General features: G+C 39.7%; 2 protein-coding genes across 4 annotated transcripts in view; one reads left to right on the top strand and one right to left on the bottom strand.

Annotated features, from left to right (window-relative positions):
* tfb1m (transcription factor B1, mitochondrial) overlaps positions 1-9,713 on the bottom strand; it is a 31,269-nt gene extending 21,556 nt beyond the window's left edge. The window contains exons 1-6 of the mRNA XM_074691502.1: positions 9,628-9,713; positions 8,459-8,603; positions 7,774-7,925; positions 7,513-7,621; positions 7,275-7,426; positions 6,737-6,856 (exon numbers count right to left, since the gene is read on the bottom strand). Coding sequence (XP_074547603.1) covers positions 6,737-6,856; positions 7,275-7,426; positions 7,513-7,621; positions 7,774-7,925; positions 8,459-8,603; positions 9,628-9,693 — 744 coding nt within the window. The 5' untranslated portion in view covers positions 9,694-9,713. The remainder of the gene's footprint in view (positions 1-6,736; positions 6,857-7,274; positions 7,427-7,512; positions 7,622-7,773; positions 7,926-8,458; positions 8,604-9,627) is intronic.
* The window catches only part of LOC141806186 (filamin-A-interacting protein 1-like), a 33,535-nt gene continuing 18,714 nt past the window's right edge, over positions 9,154-23,974 (top strand). The window contains exons 1-2 of one of the 3 annotated variants that reach the window (XM_074691501.1): positions 9,154-9,223; positions 9,702-9,737. The gene's annotated coding sequence lies outside the window, so the exon portion shown is untranslated. Of the gene's footprint in view, positions 9,224-9,701; positions 9,738-18,149; positions 18,320-23,974 lie in introns of those variants that run through there. The other 2 variants (XM_074691500.1, XM_074691499.1) reach the window with 2 other exon arrangements.

The following is a 23,974-nucleotide window of genomic DNA, read 5'->3' as shown; positions in this document are numbered from 1 at the left end:
TGACCATTCAATACATCACTTCCACACCCAAGAATGTAGTTTCATTTCCTCCACATTCTCTTAAACTCTATTTCCACTTTCCTATCTTCTCTTATCTTACTGCATTCTCAGTTTTCAAAGCTCCATTTCCATCCATCTTTTATTTTTATCGCCACCCTCCAAAGTTATTACTCTGGTTTCCTCTTTCTCATTCTCTTCCTCCAACTCATTTTCGTTTTTTTTTTTTTTTTTCCCCTACCTTTATCACGAAGCATCTCCCACTCCCTTCCTCACTGCCTCCTTTCTTCCTCCTCACTCTTTCAATAAATGACAGTTGTTAGGGGGCTGTGATGCTCAGTGGGAGCTCTCCTGAAGAGACAGCAGGTAGCTCGTGATGGAGCATCTATTGCAGGACTTAAAAACCTGCCGCAGTAGGACAGGAGTTGATTTTAATCACATTCTAGTGAGAACGCAAAGAGGACGATGAGCAAGTCAAGACACACTCTTTGCTCTTTGCTAATCAGCCTTTTTCTATGTAAAGAGGCTGTGAAGATGAAGCTGGATGAGTGGTTTTTCGTGGTGAAGATGCAGGAGCCTGATGGTGGTACGCACTCGAAACTCCTTGACCCCTGACTAGAATACGAATAAGAAATGTGTATAACAAGTGAAGCAACTAAAGAATTTTCAATTCTCAGTTTCTTTTGGAAAAAGGTTTTCAAATGTCTAAATCTGTGAATGACATAAACACATTATCACTCAATCTGTCTGTTAATGTGAGTATTAACAGGCGGAGAACGACTAATGAGAAAAAAAGGCAGGTGTGATCTTGAGCAGGACAGGCTCAGGGCACTCTGAGCCTGGGGGGGAGAACACCATCAAAGCAGCCAATCCCTTTCCTCAAACCTTCAAGGACAATCTCAGTCACTCAATGGGACTCAAGAGAGGTGCAGACGGGGGGCGAGAGAAACAAGACGGACAGATTAAAGCAGCACGGATAAGAGCCTATCTGCGCAGCGTACGTCAATACGAGCTCCAACAGCTGCTAATTTAAAATGGATTCAACATTTCCCCTCTCATTATCCCTTTAGCCCACACTGCCCAGATCCTGTAGGTTCAAATCAACCCACGCTACCCCTTCCCCCCACGTTTAACCGAAGCTATTTTCTCATCATGCTTGTTTGGAAAGGCTCAGTGATTTCATTGCTTTTTCTGTGGCTCCTGTGAATCCCTGTTTGTTTGATTACACAGTATTAAACCACTTCAGATGTTTTTCACACTCCACTAATTGCCATATGTGTGGTATAGCACCTGCTGCTGCCCATTTCATTTGCTGTAGTCTGAGAGTTGCCATTGGTGATGAAAGAGAAGTGGGCGTCTGAAACTAACCAACCAGTGGCTTTATAATTTCACCGAAACCTTTAAAGATACACAGACTTACTTATGATGACTGACAACAGAGCTGACCTGTTCTGTTCAGTTTTGTGAGAGTTGGGTTGACTGAGTAGCAATGTTATTAACCTTCAGAGGACCAACAGAGGATCATGATTGTCAGACTCTTAACTGCTGCATACAAGCTTAGTTGTACCAAAAAATGTCCAACACAAACACAATAGAAGGTCTAAGTTTATGCCATATATACTTTACTTTACTGTTAGTATTCAGTGTTTTTCAGCACTATTTTCAAACACAAGATCTAAGTTTTCACCCACCCAGACAGAAGATACAACAGAACTCCAAGATGACTGGTTTTGTTAGTGCCAATGACACATGGAAACCAGAGGCAACCTTCAGTCTTAAAACATGAATCCAATGCAGAAGCGCTACAAAATGCAGTTCATTTAGAGTCCACTTGAGGGCTGGTTGCAGGTACACCAAAAACTAGAAAAACACTCAAAGAGCGCAGACCTCCAAGCTTATTGTGATTGTCACCAACACTTTAGTCCTACTTTAATGTTATACTCCCTTTCAGCTCCCAGTCTGCTACAATTTGGTGTTAGTTGCAGGTTTGTACCATAATTTGTTTCCTGACAGTGTTGAAAATTTAGATGACCCAGTACATATTTCATATTCCCAATCTTAGCATCCAGAATATTGCCAGGATCTGGATCGTACTTTTACATCTGTCAAAAAATTATGGTGACCTTGTCTTGTATTGTTTTGCAAAGCAATCCGACCATTTATCATGAAGTTATATACACATATGGTGAAAACGGCCCTATATCACAATGATAAAGAATCCTTTAAAAAAATCCTTTATCTAGACGGTGATCCAGATCACCTCCAAAATTTAATCACTTCTTCTTTATCCCATTTTGAATATTTCCTGAATATTTCATCAAGATCTGTTTGTTATTTTTTTAGTTATGTTATTCACAAAGAAACAAACAGACAAAAACCAAAAACCTAACTTCTTTGGCTGGGGTAACTAGAAAAACACTCATTAAAAAAGCCCAGCAAAGCTCAACATGTTTACAGCCTGGTTTGGCCTGAATAGCTCATTTATCTGTTGGTACAAATTACACAGGAAGGGAATGTTTTTAAGACTTTTTTTCTTAAGATATTCAGTTTACGGAGGGCATGGCTGACTCAACTGACAGACCAGCACACTGTAGTTTTAAGGCTATACTCTTCACGCAACATCAACAGAAGTTCGGTTGAGTCAGCATTTTCAATATGGCAACTGCCAATGATGGGCTTCAAGGCTCGACTTTGGGAACAAAGGGTGATGTCTCTGAGACTCTGCATATATTTTATACTGTCTATGGTAGAAACAAGCACCTCTCTAAACTGGAGTTTCCAGAGGAAGAACGAAACTCATTTACCTATTGGTGCAGACACATAAACCCTAAGCTACTGCTGTCACAAGTGGGACCTGGGAACAACAGTTCCTTATTGAATCACAGGACACCTGCGGCTTACATATGAGTCCAACCTGCATAAGTCAACAACCAGAGATCTTACTCGACTTTCTTAAAACTCCAGAAGCTAAATTTAAAAAAAAAAACAGAACAGGGATATACACCCTCAATGTATTTTTCAGCTCTCACTGTTTTTTTTATTGCAAAATGACACACATCATGTTTTCCCCATGGAAATACGCTGGGTTAGCTGCCGAAGCAAAGACTCAAGCTGAAATAACAAACTCTGCAGCTAATACTGCGTCAGCGAGATAGTGCACTACATTTCAAATGATCTGAAACTGCGACATGCTTATGACGAAATTCGCAAGATAACAGTGTACATAATGAACCCAACACCTGGTAAGTAAGGATGCACCAATAACAATCGGTGGTATCGGGTACTGACGCCCCTCAAAGCTGGACTGGTCTCGGTGGGAAGAGATCCATGGGGCCGAAATGCCGATCCAGGCAAACAAATCTATGCCTTTTTTTTTGTTCTTTACCAGTGCTCTTTGCTACTTGATTTGAAATATTACCTCTGATGCACTTGCTTTGATTTTTACTGCATTACCAGTCAGCAGGGTATAAAAGTTAACATGTGAAAAGAACTTGTGGACATTCTGAAGCTTTTAATTTCAGCAAATTCAAATACTCATTTTTTGCCTTTTATCAGAAACATTACCAGTCTTATCCCTCAGTAAGGCATGCAGGTTAATATTTAATACTGGTATCGGATCGCTACTGGTCAATTCCAAAGCCTATGTATCAGTAAGGGTACTAGCTGCTGAAATAAATCAGCTTTCTGACTGCAGGTAAGAGCTGAAAAAATTCTAAAGAGACTTATCACTTCAGCAATATTAATGGGTTTTACTTTCTTCAAATAAGCTAAGTTCAGTGGACAAATTAGACCATAATGCAGAAGACAATAGGCTTGTTTTTGTTACAGATTTATGCACAGATTATCCATAGAGATCCAGCTGACCTGCATCCCCCACAGGTAACACCCTGTTAACTGACAAGTACCTCACACAACCACACTTCAAGAATAAGAAACATATCCCTTTAAGTGTGACAAGGATGAGCCAAATGCAGACAAAAAGCCCAGTTTTGCTTCATTCACTCAATCAGGTAATCCCAAAGCTTTAGAGAGAACATGATGATGCCTAGAGTCGAACCACTAATCTGCTTTATTAACTCAAGGTGTGAGTTGCAGTTTTATTAACTAGAAATAAAAAACATGAAGACAAAGAGAGACTAAAAAAGATGGATTAAATTGCCTTGATAGTTTTTATAAGTTGCCTCTGCTTTATCTCCAGAGCACTAAGATTATTTTATTGAATGAACTCCAAAGTGTTTTTGTTATACTAGTATGACACATTTTTAAATTTAGACAACATGCAGGTTTGTTCAGCGAGCACACTGCTTCAGCAAGAGGTCTCTATCTGTGTGTCACAACCTCAACCCCTCCTCCATCCAGCCCTTGCTGTTCAGTAAATCAAGAGGGACATTTTTACTGTTTATGTACATTTGGTGTAATTACTCTTATGCGCACCAGTAAACAATCTGGAGCCACAGAGCTTTTTATGAATCATACTACATGACATACCAGTAAAGAGGGGGCTTGGACAATGCAGAGTATGATAGCATTAATTACACCATGCACTCTCTGATCTTTTATAGGACACCAGCAGCAGGAGGCCAGCTCATCAAAGCGCCATCATCTCTCCTAATGATATCAGTTCGACCAAGTGCCCATTAAAACATTTAGTGGGGATAGATGGCCTGTGTGGGCATGTGGGAGGCGCTGATTCATCTGCAGTGCATGCACACATAGCTACAGAGTGAGTCTACTTTGCTCGTATTAGTACATAACACGTAGCAAGTGCACACACACAGGTTCCCATTTACATTAAAGACAAATGTGCTATGATCCATTAAGCTGTGGTTGGAAATACAGACAAAAATGAGAAACTCGAGAGCAGAAAAAAACCCACAGGAAGGCAGATGAGTGTGATGAAATAATCATTGGAAGCCATTCCTTCTAAGAGAATGAACAATCAGGCCTGGTCCCATTCACTCTGCTGCATCTTACTCCACACAGGAGATTAAATATTTACCAACACTGGATCTCCTAAAGAGCCACGACATTTTCAAGGGACCAACAGACCATCTCTGACATCAACCCAACACCTATCCTTTAGTCAGGGAAAGGATAACATGGTTTCATTTGTACAAAGATGTAAGGGAGCTCCTGAGTCTTTCAAATGAGTCTGGCATCTGCAATCTCCAAACACATCTGAGAGCAGCTGTCTTTTAGCCAATGCTGAATTTTCAGATTTTGCAGCAGGACTGTAATTTTTTAATGCGCCTCTTGGTCCTCCAATAAATCTTTACCCCCTGAATAAAAAGATAGACCTAGCAATTTCATGTTATGCAAGAGTGACCGCTTTTCTTTGGCCAATGATACACGCACATGGGCTGAACAAAGTGGAGAGAGAAATGGGTCCAAAAAAAGAACTAGGCCCTCATTACAAAGCGCCGTGTGATCGTGCCATATCTCAAATACCCACCAGGCATCATTACGACCTCGAGAGGGGCCAAAGACAGAGCAGACACAACACTGATTCAACACAGTCTTAATGTAGCCTCAAAGCGAGGAGAGTAAGGGAGGGATGAGTGATGGTGACATGATGAGGAGGCCTGATGGGATCATGGGACCAGACGGGGGGCAGATATTAGGAGATGTGATGAGATCTCACTGTCATCATATACTCGAGTAAGAACAGTGAAATAGTTATACGTCTGTCTGCCCATGTGATTCATGCAGCTAAGATTACAAGGATGCTGCTTGAGGGTGAAATGAACATTCAACTTGTCAAACAAAGTGTAACTTTGCAAAAAATGTTCTTAAAGTTGAAATCTTACTTCAACATAATCCCCTGAGAGTGCAACTGTGTAGGTTTGTAAAACGGTAGTGGTACACAAGAGCTGAAGGGAAGACCTGAAATATACAGTCATTGATTCATTCCTACGTAATCACCACAAAACTTAGCTTTACTTTATATTTGACCAAACTTGAAAGCACAAAGTTGAAGCATGTGGTCAAAAAAACATTCTCACGAAGAAAATTGGAATGCACTCCAATCCTGCTGCCAAATATTAAACAGCCTTCCTGTTTCCTTTGACAACATGGTTAAATCAAACTTCAAAAATGCAATTCTTATCAAGTGTTTTTGTCTTATTTTCAGTAGAAAATGTCTTTTAAGACTTAATAAGAGCCAGATTCACCTGACTAGTCCAAAAAAATGTCTTGTTTCAAGTTGTTTAAAGACAAAAATGATGTCTGAATTGCTCGAAACAAGTAAGAAAAGTCTGCCAATGGAGCAAGAAAAATTTACTACAAATTTTGCTAGAAACTAGAATAATGTCTTAATACAAGAAACTTTTCTCTTGTTTCACTGGCAGATTTTTCTAGCTTGTTTTAAGCAATTCAGACCTCATTTCAGTCTTTGAACAACTTAAACTAGGGGTGCACTGATCACAATACCTGTGAAATACCTCTCAGAGCAAAAAGCAACAATGGCTGGCTAACAGACCTTCTTGAAGGAATATAAGATCAGTTTTTTATGTAAGGATGGGCCGATCACTAATCCATGATCACCGATTCCCCCAAAATTCAGGAAATAGGCGCTCATGGATCTGTGCATGTCTACTTGAAACAAGACATTTTCTGGGTTAGTCAGGTGAATTTAGCTTATTTTAAGTCTAAAATGGCATTTTCTACTGAAAATAAGACAAAAACACTTAATAAGATTTCCATTTATATGCTAAGTACAGCAAGGAAACTTAAACTCTACCTCTGGTTTAGGAACGAAGGCCCGTCCAGGGATGGTGAAGCAGTTATGGACTGTGCACAGATACTGCGCCATGATCGACAGACGGCTCCTCTGCTTGCTGCCTGTGCTGGCTGTCAACCTCTGGATGAAGAAAAAAATACAAAAAATAAGTGCTGCATCTCTGTGAAGTGAGGTGTTAGGGTTGCATACTTTCAGTGGTAATGAAACATGTCTGGTTAACACTTCAACAGGACAGATAGTGGAGCATAATGAGCGCGTATGAGGATTCTAATTAGCTTTTAATGGGTCTTTAATAGTTATGTTAATTAAGCAAACATCAGTAAATCCTGCTGTGAATGATTTGACTGGCCAAAAGAAGACAAACACTTTGTATTTTCTTATTGAAAACCAGGATAAACCCCATTACTCAGTGCATGTTTAGATTTAACACAGAATGTAACATACTCCTCACATTTTTTTTTTATTCAATAACTTATTATTGGCTCCTGAGGAAGACAACAGGATCCTAAAAATGAAATATGCAGCAGGATTTACCCACCTCTGCCACCTCTTTCTGGAAAGTGAGAGTAAGTCTGGTTCGTCCGTATGCAAAGGGCCCCGTTCTGTTGGACATGTTCTCAAGCCATTTAATGATGAGAGGGGTGGAGACGTTAAAGGGGAGATTCCCTATGATGTGAAGGTTTGGTGGATCTGTTTGGTAGACAAAACAAACACTAGAGTTCAGTGCATTCACCCAGAACGAAAAAACATCAGCTTTCACCAAGTGTCTTTCTCACCTTCTTCCCATGGCTTGGAGATATTGACTGGAAATCCCCGGTCCATCCTGTAGGTGAGAATGTCACCGTGGACAATTCTCAACCTCCCAGGCGCTGCCTCAGACAAGAGCTGTGATGATGTATGTGATATGACATAAAGAGAAAAATGAAGAAGCACCCAGGAAAGACCAGATAGTTGTAAATCACTCTGCAGGTGGCTAATGATGTTGCCCATTTTACCAGTTTACATAGACAATGTATTTTTGTGGCTACTCAGTTTACCTTTAGTCCTGGAAGGAAGCGTGTGTCCTTCTCTACTACAAGCAGATCTGCTGCCCCTGCAGTAAGGATGGAGCGGGTAAGACCTCCAGGACCAGGTCCTACCTCACACACATGGGCATTCTTCAAATTGCCTGCTTGACGAACTATTTTGTCTGGTGAGACAGAGATAGAAAACAGACCAAATAGTGAGTTTCATTCTTGAATACTTACTTCAAAAGAGGTGTCACATAAATCAAACTAAATTCTTCAATCAGATGTCTGGATCCCAGTGTCGGGGATCTAAATTGAGATTAATAGCGTGTGATGTTGCAATATCTGTCTGCCTCTGTGTGATGCAGCAATACATTAATCTAACAGTCACCTTGCCGAAGGACAAGAAAGCAGATCAGACCTGCACTGCATCACTGATAATTATATTAAGGCTCAAGCTCTGCAAAGGCTGTAAACAATTGACTCAGTCCATTCACATTAGCAGAAGATCTACTCAACCTCACTTACAGAGAAAGCTTGTCGTTTTCGATGTCTTCAGACAAGGACATGTGAAGCTGTGCAATCAAGTGCACTGACAGAACACACACACCATTTACTGTGCCATAAGTGTAGCAAGAAAAAAGAGCAGGTGCTAGCAAGTATTGGTGCACTGCAGACAGTATCAGAAAAGAAAATGAGCATGAGGCAGACAGACCTGTGAGCCTCAAGTCCAACAGGAAGTTCTGGGAGAGCTGCTTCTCAGCTCGCAGTTTGTAGAGCTTTACAAGCTCACTCACTGTTGGTAAGGGAGGTAGGCGGTAAGGCACCAGTTTTCCTGTGGCAGCCATCAGGCATAAACACTGTAAAAACAGAAACACACCAAGAGGTGAGAGAAACCAGATGATTGATCAGCTTTCTCAGCAGCAAAGTGAATCAGACAGAAGCTGAGAGGCATAAATGTCTCGAAATACTGGAAAGGGCAACATGTAAGTTATTATTGTTATTAATACACTGCCAGGTAATGTTACAATGAAGGTGAAGAGAATGTTAAGTCAGGAGTGACCTTTTCAAATGCAGACATTATACAGCGATATGTGCATGGTCAGAATGTTAGTGTTGTGTGTCATTTTTCAATTCTTACAAAGATATTTGATTACCTTAATTCAACCTTTCATCTAAAACATTTTATACTCATTTTCACCAAATGCTGTTCTATATATCTTATTCTGACAAGTGGTGATCAATTCTAATTACTCCTTGATCAAGTCATGTAATTGATTTCTAATAAATGGCCTTCAGCTGAGGCGGGGATGCTGAAAAGGTGACTTTGTTTTCTTTTTTTTCGTTCAACACACTATCTGATAATACATGACTTAGTGCACCATCTAGTGGCTCTTTACTAGAACATTAAGTAACCACTGGTAGTACACATTACACATGGTGGATACTATTTTACAACACGCTTGGAATACTCGTAAAGGTCGGTATTTGATAGCTTAACTGTTAGTATAGTTAAGTAAGGTAGCATACTGTCATCATTCCGTTTTAATGCACTAATAGACTAAAGTAAACTACAACAAGCCGAGAACTAAATTTCGATGACAGTTTTATCCAATCCAGCGGTTCAAAACAGAGCAATGTACTCAAACCTCTTGCAGTCATAGAGATATTTTTACTGAGAAATTATAGTCTAACCGAGATTTTAGCATTTGCTGCTAGCATAAGATGCTGGTCCAAATGACGGATAGCAAAGATCAAGGTAAAAACTATGAAACTGAGAAAGAAGACTTCACATGAGGTTATTAAAACCGAGACATTACAGATAACAATTTGTACACAGCACATGCACAAAATAGAGCTGAATATACACAAAAGTTGACCCACGTTTCTCATCGGTGTGTATTTTCTTCGTTTGTATCCGCATTCGTCATTCAACTGACGTCCAAGCATCCAATCAGATTGCAGGAATGGTAACATCGACGAATCAAATTAAGGTAGGCGGGATTTTGTGTTGCCCTTGAAAACGGTTTGTTGCTGCTGTAATTGTAAAACTTTGCCAACAGAAGGCGACAATTCGATGACTTGGGTGATGTATAGCATTACTTTAGATGAGAACATCCATCAGGTATAAGTTTATGATGCTGTCTTGAAGAGAAAACGCTGCTTTGTTGATTTAGAGAGTTTTTGTTCCCCAGACAGGACATCCAGTACAAGTTAGTGTCTAAACTGGGAAAAATAGATATGTTGTCAAAATCAAAAAGAAAGGTTTTGTCAGGGAACCAAAACATATTCTTATTTCACTGTCATTATGAGGCCAATAATTAAACATTTCATTCCTCTTTCATATTGAAGTAATTGAAACCTCTCTGCTAAAGCTTCTTAGTAGCCCACGTTCAGCCACAAGAGGGGAAAAGTCATTGTCCAAGTGTGTTGTCATGCTGCGTGATACACTGCTTTTGTTTGAAACAAACCCTGTGGCTCTGTGGTCTCCCCTGGCTGTGCTCACGACCCATGCTGGGTCACTGGTGTCAGAGCTCAGGATGGAAATACCCTTCCCCTCCAGGGTTTGGGAGATGAGTGGCAGGTCTGTTTCCCCCGATGGCTGACCTTGACAGAAAGCTTTCGAACCAAAAGAGAAACAGGGGTGGGATGTGACAGGATAGGGGTCATGCTGTGTCTGCTGATGTGAGAAGGATTTGCAAAGTCATCTTCTTCCAGAACTTTGTTTAAAATATGCATGATGTCTAAAGGATCATAAATTGATGGTCTGACCTGCAAAGATTATTAAGGTCAGCATTCTGTTAATCTGAAGCATCTATAGTTAAAAAAATAATTTGTCTTAATGTATTTGATTTATTAAATAAAGTCAGTTGGTATAGTAGATAAGAGAATATACATTTTAACGGAATGTTCAAGTAATATTGTGGAAGTGAGGCATATGTTTTTCTGTGGCCTGAGACGCCTTAGTGAATTCTTTTTATAGGCAACAAATATATGGTTAGCAGCTGAACACATGATGTCGTCAGAGAGCCACTTCCTCCCAGCACCACTATGGTGTGTGTGTGAGCAGCAAGTACAGGAAATGAAACATAAGTAATTAACATTTCTGAGATGGTAAGTCATAGCTGTTAGTGAAACATCAGAAGAAAAAACAAAGGCAGAAATACTTGAAAGTGTATAATTTCTGAAGCAATTTTAGTGAAACAGACTAAAATCACTAACACAGAAACCACAGGAGATGAGCTGTCTACAGTAAGTTCAACATTAACCTCTGCTATGATGATAATTCAAAGAAAAGTCGTATTTATGTGCAGCTGTGTGCCATGCAATGTAACAGGCTCAACAAAGTTAACAGCCAGAAAGTAAAACCAGATGTGTGGTACAATGCATATCCATTTGTAGGATATTTGGTCTAAATGTTATCCCATTAAACACACAGAAATACAAAATTAATACTCATCAAATAATTTATGTTCAGTCTAATAAAGGAATAGTAAGGAGACAGATATCTTTGTTATCGCCATTCTGTGACTTAAAGTTTTCAAGTACTTTGGAATGAACACATACTTATGACAGTTGAGAAATTTGGGAGTAACACCAGTTTTTGATGAAACTTTTATATTAAACATTTTTGGCAGGGATGACTTGACTGTAGATGTAAATGGAAAATCTAAACCTTGTATCAGACAGAGCTGGATGTCACCCAAAGAAAACCTTTAGGTCAGTACATCATAAAGAATAGGACCCCTGTGGTAGTTATTGTGTTCTTGTTTTTTTAAGTTTGGTGGTATTTGTATAGTAAACTTTGATTCATTGGTATTAATGACACTTTGATAATCAGATTCAGATCTTGGAAACAGTAACTGTAGCAATAATAAGATCCTAGTCACACAAAGAGAAAGTCAGTAGGCATTCTTAACAAACACTGGTCTGCTGGGATATCAAAGCTAAATTTTCTGTTTGAATTTATCTTCATTACTTTTCTTTCCAGTTATTTTTTCAGGCTTTTTATACCTTTATTTAGAAAAGACAGGACAGTAAATAGAGCAGGGGTGGCCAACCTGCAGCTCGCAAGCCACATGTGGCTCTTTGCCTTCTGGTGTGCAGCTCCTTGATCCATTCATAAAACCATATAAATATTATTATGACAAGCTGTGTGCCAGTCAATCTGAAATATTAATATATTGATGCCAATGTTGGGATCAGCATTGATTAATACTTGGGTGATGAGATTGATACTTAAGTTTCAGTTTCTCTACTCTGCATGTGCTCCTCTCAATTGCTTGTGCGCTCATAGATAGATAGATAGATAGATAGATAGATAGATAGATAGATAGATAGATAGATAGATAGATAGATAGATAGATAGATAGATAGATAGATAGATAGATAGATAGATAGAACTTTGTCTCTTCTGCAGTAAAAACAGAAGTTTATCTTTGACACGGCTTCAAGAAAGAATTTAAACACACAAACAAAAATTCTCGCTTTGAAAATTGGAAAGGTATTGATTTTAATTTTATGTCATTTTGTTAATAAGTGAGAGGAAGTGCGTTGGTAAGACCACATGTGTGATGTGGCTCTTTGTAGTACCATGGTAATTTTTGTGGCTCTTGGTCTCCGACTGGTTAACCACCCCTAAAATAGAGCAAGAAACAGGGTGAGAGTGGAAAGTGACCTGTTGGATTTGAACCAAGGCTTGAGGGCAACACTCATGGATCGTGCAACCTGACCTTGAAGTCAGTGATCCCTGAAGTGGAAATACAGATAAGAGAGTAAAAAAAATGCCTCCTGAAATCCAATAACTGTTTTAGTTGAAGTCATCAATTAAAGTAAAAATATAAAGAAATAGGGGTCAAATTTTATATAAGACTGTGCAAACAGAAAATGTTTGATCTGTTTTCTACCTTTCTTCTTCGTTGTTGTTGTTTCTTTGTTTTTGTCCTTCCTCTGATTAGCCTGTTAGTGTACTCCCATGATGGGGAGGCGACAGTTTCTGGCACCGCTGTTTTAGGGTTCACAGGCTGAAAAAATTGGGAACTGCTCTAGGCCATACAAGCGCCCCCCTCATCACTTTTTAAATGGAGCTTGAGATGAAAAGATTGATATCTCTGTCAAGTGAGTACCATAAACATGCACCTGGAGGTGTCAGACAGCACTTAGTTTAACATGAAGAAATCACCCAAGCCCTTACTCTTGGATACACTATTCATTCAACCAACAAAAGAAAATATCATGTGGTTAAGATATTTGAGAATTTGTTGTGTCTAATTAACTAACTTGGCCTGTCTTTATGCTGAGCTAAGCTAAACTAAACTGGCTGCTTACTTTTTCTAGCTTTATAGTAGTAATACCATAGAGTCATCAGAGAGATACCAAAGTCTGAACGAAAGCTTTCCATGAGCGCAGATGTAGAGTACAACAGCATTAGGATTTTGAACTACATGATGCGGTCCTCTTCAATAGTTTTCAAATACTATTAGCCTATAACAGCGATTAGTCTTTGCACATTTTATCCCAATTGTATAAAGAACTTACTCAATTCCAACATTGTTAAATACTTAGTTGTCCATTGTCCATTACTTTTTCAACTACTTTTTCTCTGGCCTACATGCGTATTTCTTTAACCTCTTGGGTCCCCTCATGGCCTCCAGCCAGGAACGCCATGTTCCTTTTTGTTTCAGCCTGGTCTAATCTCTCTCAGCTTGGACAGCTCATTACAATCTGTCAGCACACTGAAAACTGAAAATGACCCAGGAGAGCTGAGGTGATGTCTGCAAAGAAGTGGAGGTGAACAGAGGGTTGATAATGTTGTTGGAGTGTTTTGACGACAGACACGACTGTTGGAAGGTACCTAAGCTATTACTTTGCTAGGGGGGATATGATGACAAGAGCTGAGAGACCCGGTTAAGACTTGAGGTTCTAATGTTGGTTTGTACTTGAGATTTAACAGAAGGCAAGTTGATGCTGGTAACATCAGTTGATAAGGCGGGCTGATGAAATTATAAGTGATTCTAAACAGGATCATGATGTTTTTTCTTCCATGTATCCTTTGATAAAACCGTCAACATGATTTAAACTGAAGCTTCCTTGCAGCTGCGTGACAGAGCTCATTTCTCACAGCAACATTTTATCACCCATCTTGCATTAATTAAATCAGATTGCTTTGCATTCTAATCACATCATTTAAGTGTGGGAATGGCAGCTCCTTCAACCAGCCCATATTTCTACTCTGATTCATAACAACCACAGCCCCAATGGGCCCAGACAGGACCACCGTCCTGTGGGCATTATATATACAGAGTGAAATCATAACAAACCTCTTCCTCACTAGATCCCACCACATGACTTCATTCTGGGTGTGGGGATTTATGGCATTGAATCAAAATACACTTCTCATGACCTCAGTTTGGATAGATCTTCTTTTTGATACCACATGTTGGTTTATGACTTAATACATGAGAAGGGAGGAGTGTCAAATGATTGTGCTGTGTTTTGCGGACAGTTTTGTGACCTGATTCACTTTGAGTGTTGTGTGCAATGGGAAAAAAGTCTAGATATTCAGTATTACCCTACAGAGCGTGCAGTTTGTTTTGTCCCTCTAGGCAGAAATCAAATGCTATTGGATTGCTGAAGTTACATAATGGGTTAAAATAACACTGTAATATGTATACGGCTGTTAATGTGTGCTTCTGAATTGTGTGTACTGCAGTGTGTGTTTTTGTTTGATTAAACCTTACATCAGCCCCACACCCACGTAATCCAGTAATGTGTGTGTGAGCAAAACTGCTCTTTGGCCAGATTTGCATTGCAACACAGACAAACTGAAAAAGAGGGACTGAGTATCACTATGTCCTTATGACACAATTCCTCAGCGAGTTTATCTGCTGATTAGCTGATTGTGTGTGTTTTGTGTTTGCCTTGGTTTCCACCTAGAGATAAGAATGTCATTGTGTTCACCTTCCCTCTGGTGACTATACAAGACTTTCACTTTATGTACAATAAAAATGCAGCTGTTGTGCATCCCTTTTATTGCTTTTCGGCAGCTGTGGTTACAGGTTACCTGAGCCGACTTTAGCCTGTTGGATTTTACCCTGTAACACTAATCTGTGTTTGGCAGGGCACTGAGATTTGACCAGTAATTGTGTCTTGAACAGTAGAAGTAGCAACAACAGAAACAAAACTACCAACTAAAACTGCAGCAAACAATTATGACAAGTTTGCAGCTCAACTCCTTATGATACTGATATGCAGTGCTCACTAGTACATTTAGTTATATACACAGTCTGAACCAACTGATGTGCAGTCTGATGTCAGTGTCGGCCTCATACATACTCAAAAATAAATAATATAAAATAAAATCATATACGATATGCAGTATGAGACAATACCATATATCACCATACCTTTCCATGATGAAATGCAAAGTGAGACGATGTGATCGGATGCCATACCACGCCACCAACATAACCAATATAACATACTACCTACCATATTATACAGTACAATATGATACAGTAAAAATTTGATGGCTATGATACAATGTGAAATGGCATGGCGCAACACATCACAAAATAATAAATGATCACACCACACCATGTAATTCCATTTTACACAACATGATTAATACAGTACAGTACAGTACAGTACGGTACAAAACAATACAATTAAGATATGACACTATATTGTAGTGCAACAAGACAACATGACATGGCATTGCAGGAAATTATACTTAATGTTACAGTATATTTATTTATTTATTTATTCAATGTGACACATCATGCCACAAAATGACATCATAGGATATCATTTTCGATGTGATTCCATGTGACACAATTCGATACCATACAATACAATACAACATGATACATTATAATACAATATCATACAATACAATACAATATGATAGGGCATGATGAGACACTTCACATTACAACATGATATGATATGACACAACATCACGCGATACATCATGATATAATATGGTACTTTACTGTATAACACAATACAACACAACAGGACACGATATGACATGAGACACAAGACGTGCTACAATCAGACATTACAATACCTTATGATACTGTATGGTATGATTTGACAGGACACGATACAACATAATACAACATGACACAACACGATATGACCCGACACAATATGACATGATGAGACACTACAAGATTCGACATGATATGATACTACATGAAACAACATGATGCGACATGACATGATATAGAATGATATGATACAGTACATTTGGTATAGTAAGATATAACCCTGTATTGTACAATACTATACAACATGATACGACTTTACAGGACACGATACTTTATGGCACAATTTATTTGTCCAGGTGTACAAAATCTCACCTTATCATGTGATTCCATTTATCATGATTGAATACAATATCATACGACACAATACAAGAATTTGTGATACATAATAGTATGATAAGACTGTATACAATGCACTACAACCAAAGACTGTATGTAGAGTGTACAGCGTGGTCCCGCCTACCTCCTGACATATTTTACGGTCCCCCCAAAAAAATACACAAGAACGGCAGCTGTCAATCATCATTTAACGTGACGTAAAACAATATTTTTAACCTCTTATAAATACTGAAAACTAAACTCTTCAGAAAAAATAGGACTTGAATACAAGGCAGCTAAATGATATCTTCAAATCACCACAGAAATTGGACGTGAGAAACATTTGTACGAGATGTATCAATTTTTTAAAGTTTGACCACAGCCCATCTGGAATGACTGGAGAGCCAGATTTTTTTACCTATACTGCAGCCAGTCACCAGGGGGAGCAGTTTCGTGGCGACCTCACTTTGAGCTGAACAGGATGACATCCATTTTTTTACAGCCTATGACTACAGAACAGCATGACTTCTCTTCACACAATATAACACTTGATGTTACAATTTTACTTTTTCTGTTGTTACATTTATCTCAAATTTCAGTTACACAACCAGTTGTAGGCTGAACTTGTTAGAAAGCATCATCAAGCCAAGGTGATTTAAAGTTTCATCATGCAACCATCAATTTTTCATTGCCACATTGTTTTAGTTAATGAAATGATTTTCAAAATAAAATAATTGTTTAAAAAACCCTGACTCCCCCTAAAGTAATGGATTTATAAGTACAGCTGAGATACTCCTTACCAGAGAGTAGTACAGCAGGATTTCTCTGTACGTCTGTAGAAAAATTTTAACTTTGAAACATGATGTCGGGAGAAAAAATGCAGGGTTGTACCAGTCAAGCTAACAACTGACACAAAAAATCATAGTCTGTTACATAAATCTGATAGTTCATTCTGTTATGACCTCTGAATCTTTCAGTCTTTTGAAAAGCTATCAACATGATTGTTTTTAACCATCCCAGGTCATTTATATAAAAATTTCAACCACAGGTTAATTAGTGTGGTCAAGCAGTTTCAAAAGAATACATATCTTGGCTTTACTGTGTTAAAGTCAGCAATAAAGGTTCAAACAAAAGTCATCAAGTCAGTGAAATTTCAACAATGAGATTATCGTGTATGGTATTAAATAGAACTCAAAAGGGTCTTTTTTGAGTTGAGCTTTTGTGATAAGGCGAAGCTTTTGGTCAGAGGTTTGAACCAAATTGGGTAAAGGTGTTTACTTTCCACTGCTGTGCTCATGTCCAGCCCTGGCAGCAGATCTAGCTGTTCCCATTGATGCAGAGCCCAGTTACTGCACCTCACATTTAGCTTGCTAGCCTTTCTTTCAGGAAGCTGGGCTGAGGAGGCAGTGGAGCTGCCAGAGTCCTCAGGAGTTTCTCTGAACTCAGCTCTCCTCTGCAATTGGTGGTTCCTTGGACCACAGCTCGGGCTTGGGTGGCTGCGTCACCGGACTTTCCCAGCATGAGAGAATGGTATGGCATGGTTCAGCTGTCACTAAGGGTCAGTGGGGAGTTAGCACTGAAGCTGGCCAGCCAAAACATCTAGCATTCAGCTAGTCTCAGCTGCTAACAGCGCCTGAGTTGGCAAGCATGGACAGGTTAAATATAGAAGCATACTTTCAAGTCAAAAAAGAGCTGAGAGGGACAATGGAGGAAGTCGCTAAGTGAAAAGATCTGGCCCTGTGACAAAGGACATCACACTGCACCTCTGCCTTTTTCCTCTCTGAGCAACGGCTTCTTTCAACTGCTGTGAAGGGAAAGAAAAGTGCCTCCCCACTCCCTTCAGCCCCCTCTGCCTTTTATTCTCACACTCTCTGCAACTGACTTTTAGAGGGGATAGGAGGGAAAGAAAATAAGAGGTGTGTTCAAGACTTTCATGCAGAGCAGGCTTGGATAGGCTGTGTGAGGGAAAGAGGGAGGGAGAAAGGGAAGTTACAGTACTCGCTACCATTCCCTCTCTGACCTGAAGAACTGGAAAGAGAGAAGGCAGAGCTGGAGATGGCTCTTGGCACAACAGGGTGAGACACCACAAGTGTACCACACAAGCCAGAAGATACCAGAGGATACTTTACTGCTGTAGTCCATTTTCACTGGGATTACCCTTGGTGTGACTTACTTATACCTCAAAACTGGGGACACCACAACAGCAGGTAAGTCTGTTTCTCCTCATTTTCCTCCAATGGGAACTTTCTTGTTCTGCCTACCTGTGCGTGGGAAAAAATCTGCAGAAACAAACATGTGCCTCTGGCAAAGGCAAGCTTATCAGCTTTTCTACTTCTTTGACTGAAATACAGGAAACAGCTGAGCCACAGGTGCAGCGGCTAAGCTGTCATTAATTTATGAAGACAATAAAAAGCATTGATTGATAGAATTACTCTCTTGGCTTAAGGGGAGCTGTGGTAAGAACTACTCTGCACCGTATGAATGAAGCAACTATTTCTTGAAGAATTTGCGTAATGCAGCTCAAGCTTTATTCATTCATATGACACTGATTTCAACATGTTGCATTAATAAGTTGTCCCTTGACAAGACAAGGGACGACTCTTGTTGATGACACAGAACTGGCATTGTGACAACTCAAAGAGAGGGGGAGAGGGGGTCATGAATCACATTTTTCAATGAATTACACCTTATATTCTTGCATGAATGTGACCATTTAGTGTGAGGGTTTCGGTGCTAAGCATGTGGGAGGAGAAGCCCACAGCAATACAATGCAACAGAAGAAAATGGCTCTGAGATATTAAGAATGCAGCAGACGTAATCCATCTTATTTGGCAGTTCATGTTAAATGATATGCACTCTACAGAAATGCACACATGCAACTTTCAACTTCTCCCTCAGCTGCCAAGTCCAACACGTCTGAAGCAGTGGGAAAATCTCATGCTTTCTCTTACTGTATGCGCACCAAATGCATTACGTAAACTATAAATATACATGTTTATGTCTAACATTCAAAAGCTTCTAAGGCCTTAAGGATGACATCTTTCATCCTGAATATTTATGGATCGTAATGATGCCAAAATGAATTCCATTTCATCTGCATGAAGTCATCTCCCTTTTGGAAAAGACACATGGCTCCAGCTTGCTGTCCATTTGTCAAGCAGGACATCTTCGTGCCTTGAGGAAAACATAAAGTGTATCCCTCCCTGTGCATGGGAATCTAACGCAGGTGTGGCTTACACCCCTGTCAAAGATTCTCTGTCAGTGTTCAGGGGCTCTGTGCAGCCTCACCCTTCCTCCCTCCCACCCCCTTTCAGCTGATTTGGTCTCTTTGCACTCAGTGATATCACCGCTAAAACAAGACAAAGAGAACAAGTGGCAAGAGATTACTCATTAACATTTTTGTGCTTGTCCCAGCCTTATCTTAGCTTATCCGCTCCGGCTCTGCACATGCTCCAGAAGAAGTCTGTGCAGCTCAATCAGAAAAAAATAGCAGCAAGGAAAGATTTGTGAATGTTGACTGGGCAGTTATCAGTTGTGGCTTGTAAATGCATTGGTTTTACTGTAAATCAATGGTGTGGTCTTTGAGTGAAGTGGAAGCCGGCCGAGCTTGGGGGTTTGCCAAAGCTGCATTGAGATGCACTAAATGTGTCACTAGCTTACCTCATGACATGGCTCTATGTCACTCAAGCGACATTGGTTGTTAAGGCAGTAATAAAGTTTAACTGTGAGGTGCAGGGTTTGCTTCTTTGATGCAACATTAAGCACAGCCAATTTTCTACTGACAGAGCAGGGAATGAGCGGTCAAGGTAGGTCGTAATTAATATTTAGAGTTGACCGGATGATGGGCTCTCTTTTGTTTAGATGAGATTTTGCATGTGAAGCTTGTTTTCAAAGAGCTGCTACCAAAAAAGAGGGAAAAGCTTTTCACAGAAATAATAAGAAGATTAAAAGCAAACACTGCATGAATTTGAAGAATTAAAAAAGCACTTGAAGAGAGGAATTTATACAATTAAAGCAGTCAAATCTATTGCTTTCGTGATCCGTTGATACCTTTATAGTTTCCCTCATATCATCAACTCCTTGAACCCATTCCTTCCTCATTGCGTGTGCAGCTGTGCCTGTGACTTATATGTGCACTAATGTGCATGCATAAAAAGCTGATCTGTGTTTAGAATTACTCTATGTGCATGAAACACTGACACAATATGCAGGGAGGTGGAGCTCAGCAGCCTGTGTCTTCCCGAAACGTCTGGTGGGCCTCAACAACAGCTGACACTGACACATGCACAGCTCCAGTCGTATAAGGGCCTCTGGTCTTGAATTCCAAAAATGCAGTTTGGACACTTTTGGATGTTTCGCAGAACAGTGGTACTTATAACTCATGTTCTCATGGTTCAAAAATAAAACCTGAGCTGCCATGGCAACTAAAGTCCATCACATGACACTTTGATCTGTCAGTATGATGGCAATTTTGACCGGTTGTTAATTTGTTCTGGACTTGTTGTAATACCACGGCTAGTGAGGTCATTCATGAATTTGGTGAAACAGAGGGATATTCAGGGTGTTGCGAATAATTATCAGGGTTAAATAGGATCACGGTAATTTCCCTACATGCGTCTATAAGCACATAAATTGTGCCATTACGTCTTTGTCCCGTGGAAAAAACTTACTTCAGTTTGTCAGACATCTGAAATTCCACAGAAGGAAAACATTATATGAGCTCAACCATTTTCCCACCCTCTCTACTCATCCCATGCAGCATCTGTGCTTTTTGACGGGAAGTGACATAATCATGACTCTTTCAGTGATGACTGATAACGACAGCAACAAAAGACCCATAGACTCTCTGCAGTGATGTCACTGACATATGGAGGAGATACACACTGTGTATTTACTGATAGCTCTGAGATAAGAACCGCTCTCTGAACTTCATTGTTGCTTTGAAGAAAAAATACCACCCTTTGGTTTCATTTTCATCTTTTTTGCTCTGTGTTTTTCACCTTCTACCTTCAAAAACTAATTCCACCTCTTTTTGAAGAAACTTTTTTTTATGATTGAGGTAAACATCACACAAAATTAATCAATACCAAGCAATATAAGTAACCCACTAACCCACAAAATTTACAAGGGCAGCAGTGGAGGAGATCTCTCTCTTTCTGCATCTCCTCTGTCCCTCGTTATAACACCAGTATGCTCAAGGCAGACAGTAGTCCAACACGGGACAGGTTCTGCCTGTTAAAAGGACGTTTTTCCCTTTGCTGTTGTAGCTCAGTTAATGCTGTAAAGTGCTCTGTTCATGGTGAAAAGAAATGAGATAAGCCTGAGTCTTGCCTGTAAAATGGGACTGGATCTTATCAGGTCTTGGTGTTGGGTCTTTCTTCGTAATGTCACAAGAAGATGGTCTAAACCGCTCTTTTTTGTCAAATGTCTGAAGATAGCATTTGTTGTTGCTGTTTTTTGGACAAGGCTGTAAACATGCGGACCTTCGGATAACAGTTTTTTCCACTTCTGCTTAGGCTTCATATTTTTAGACCTGAGGTTGCTGCTTGGTCTAACTGTGTGATTTTTTTTCCCCAGATACACTTTCCTGAAAGTAAAAAGCAGGTTTTAACAACAGGTAAAATAAGAGTATATTGGTTTGCAGATAACTAGTTCAAATATAACTTTTTGATGAGAGGTGTATATCAGGTTTCAGGGTTAAGGCAGGGGCCATAAACTACATTTGTCCAAGGGACAACATTTTCTTTGGCATACACTGTGAGGGCGAGATGCTTACAAAAATTGATATTGTATCTTAAGTAATATATTATTATCCAAATGTATTTATTTATTTGTTTATTTATTTTTTAAAGTATGTGTCAGTGTTAACAGACTCATATTACCTGTACTGTAGTAAGCCACCAGGGAGCGATGGCAATATTTCAGGTTTCATGTTTGTTACACTGTCAAGCTGTCCATCCCATAGACTGTAAGTAATGGACATCATCTCACTCAGCTCAAAGAGAGGCATCCATATAAAACGGCTCCCCCTGGTGACTGGCTGCAGTATAGGTCAAAAACTCTGTGTCCCCCATTCATTTGAATGGGGCTGTGGTCAAGCGTTGAAAAACAAATACACCTCGAAGAAATGTTTCTCACATCTGTATGCTGTAGTGATTTGAAGATATTACTGGACTGTATCGTCTTCCAGTCCTTTTTACCTGAAAAGTTTTTTTTATTATTCATTAGAGATTAAAAAACAGAGTTTTACCGTGGCCCCACCTTGATTCTCTATGGAGCAAACCCTGGCTGCAAATTCAAAAGATGACAGAGCTTCAGATGTGGGTATTTTGCCATCAAAATCATGCAATGGCATACCTGCCCACTGACTTTGACAAAGGGGAAGAATCTGCTCTACAGGAAAGGTTAAAGCTGTCAGGTGTAATGAAATGAAATACGTCTGTTTTTGCTTTCTGACAAATTAAATAGACTAGAAATGTAGTTCTTGTATGATTCAGTTAGCTACACAAGCTTTGGAATGAAAAGTCACATAAGAGAGCTGGTTTAATGAGCATTGTGGAGTAGTCATAGTCTATTTATAATGATCTTAATACATTATATATTGCTGTGCCATTAGACAAGTACATCAAGCATCCATCCATCCATTTTCTATACCGCTTATCCTGTTACAGGGTCGCGGGTGGCTGGAGCCTATCCCAGCAATCATTGGGCGAGAGGCAGGGTACACCCTGGACTGGTCGCCAGTCAATCGCAGGGCTGACATACATCAAGCATGGGATGTTTAAATATCTCAAAATATAGCTTACTGTCAAGGTTGTAAATAAGTTATAGGAGGTGGTTTACCTAAGTCCTTCACTACAAGTTGAAGAGACAAATCTTACAATCAAAACATTTGGTTAAAGAAGATCAATCAATGTTGAGCAAAAAAGGCCCAAAAAGAAGGAGGGTCAATTGCTCCTCTGAGAATGTGGGTCACAGGCTGGAGCAGAGATTACAATCGGTGGAATTCGGATTGAGCAGAGATTTAGACGAGACTCCAGACAAATGGCTGACCCCATGACATGCACCAAATCTGAGGGAGCTACGTCCATATGTTGTCCTGCTGTTTCTATTCATAGAGCAGCCAGAACTTGATCTCCTCCTTGATCTCTGTGCCGTAAAGCTGATAGCCACTCATGCCATTGGTCAAGAGAAACATAGTGCTCCATAGACAGTTTTGTTGAAACACTTTCAAATGTTACGACATTTGAAAGACATTTGTTATGTCAATTCAAGCTTTTATATTATTTCCATTGTTTGCCTTGTTTTTGTTACATAAATGCAAATCATAATAAACATAACAGAGGTAGGTGAGTCATGTATTCCAGCAGCTGCACCAATCCATATGCTTACAAACAGTATGTGTGGCTTAAGCACAGATGGGTTGGCATGTAGTAAATCTACATCAAAGTCTCCACATGAAGATGATGTTCATACAGCATTCACGACATGAAAGGTTTGCTGTTCCCCAGTGGATTTACGCACCATGTTCTTGTGAGTTCATAAAAGACACAAAATGAATAATTAACCAACAGCCACCAGCAGAAGTGTCATAGTTCTGTCAGGTCTTATGAGTGACTTATTAAAGCCGTTCTTAGGATGTTTTTCCTAAGTTAAAAAAAAAGTGTTTCCCCTGAATGTAAGCAAGCTGGTGAAATAAGACTTTAAAGTAGAGAAGTGCCTGCATTTATTTCAGTGTGCTCATCACTGAAACCTTAACTGCTGAAGCTACAGAAGGCCCCAGTGAGAGGATCGAGTTAATGTGACATCAGGAGAATACTACAAAATGAAACCCACAACCTATGCTGACATTTTGCCCCAGT

The sequence above is a fragment of the Halichoeres trimaculatus genome, unplaced genomic scaffold (genome assembly GCF_033239565.1).
Source record: "Halichoeres trimaculatus isolate MK-OKI-2021-1 unplaced genomic scaffold, fHalTri1.1 fHalTri1_scaffold_17, whole genome shotgun sequence".
NCBI lineage: Eukaryota > Metazoa > Chordata > Actinopteri > Labriformes > Labridae > Halichoeres > Halichoeres trimaculatus.
This window is presented reverse-complemented; position numbering and strand designations above follow the sequence as displayed.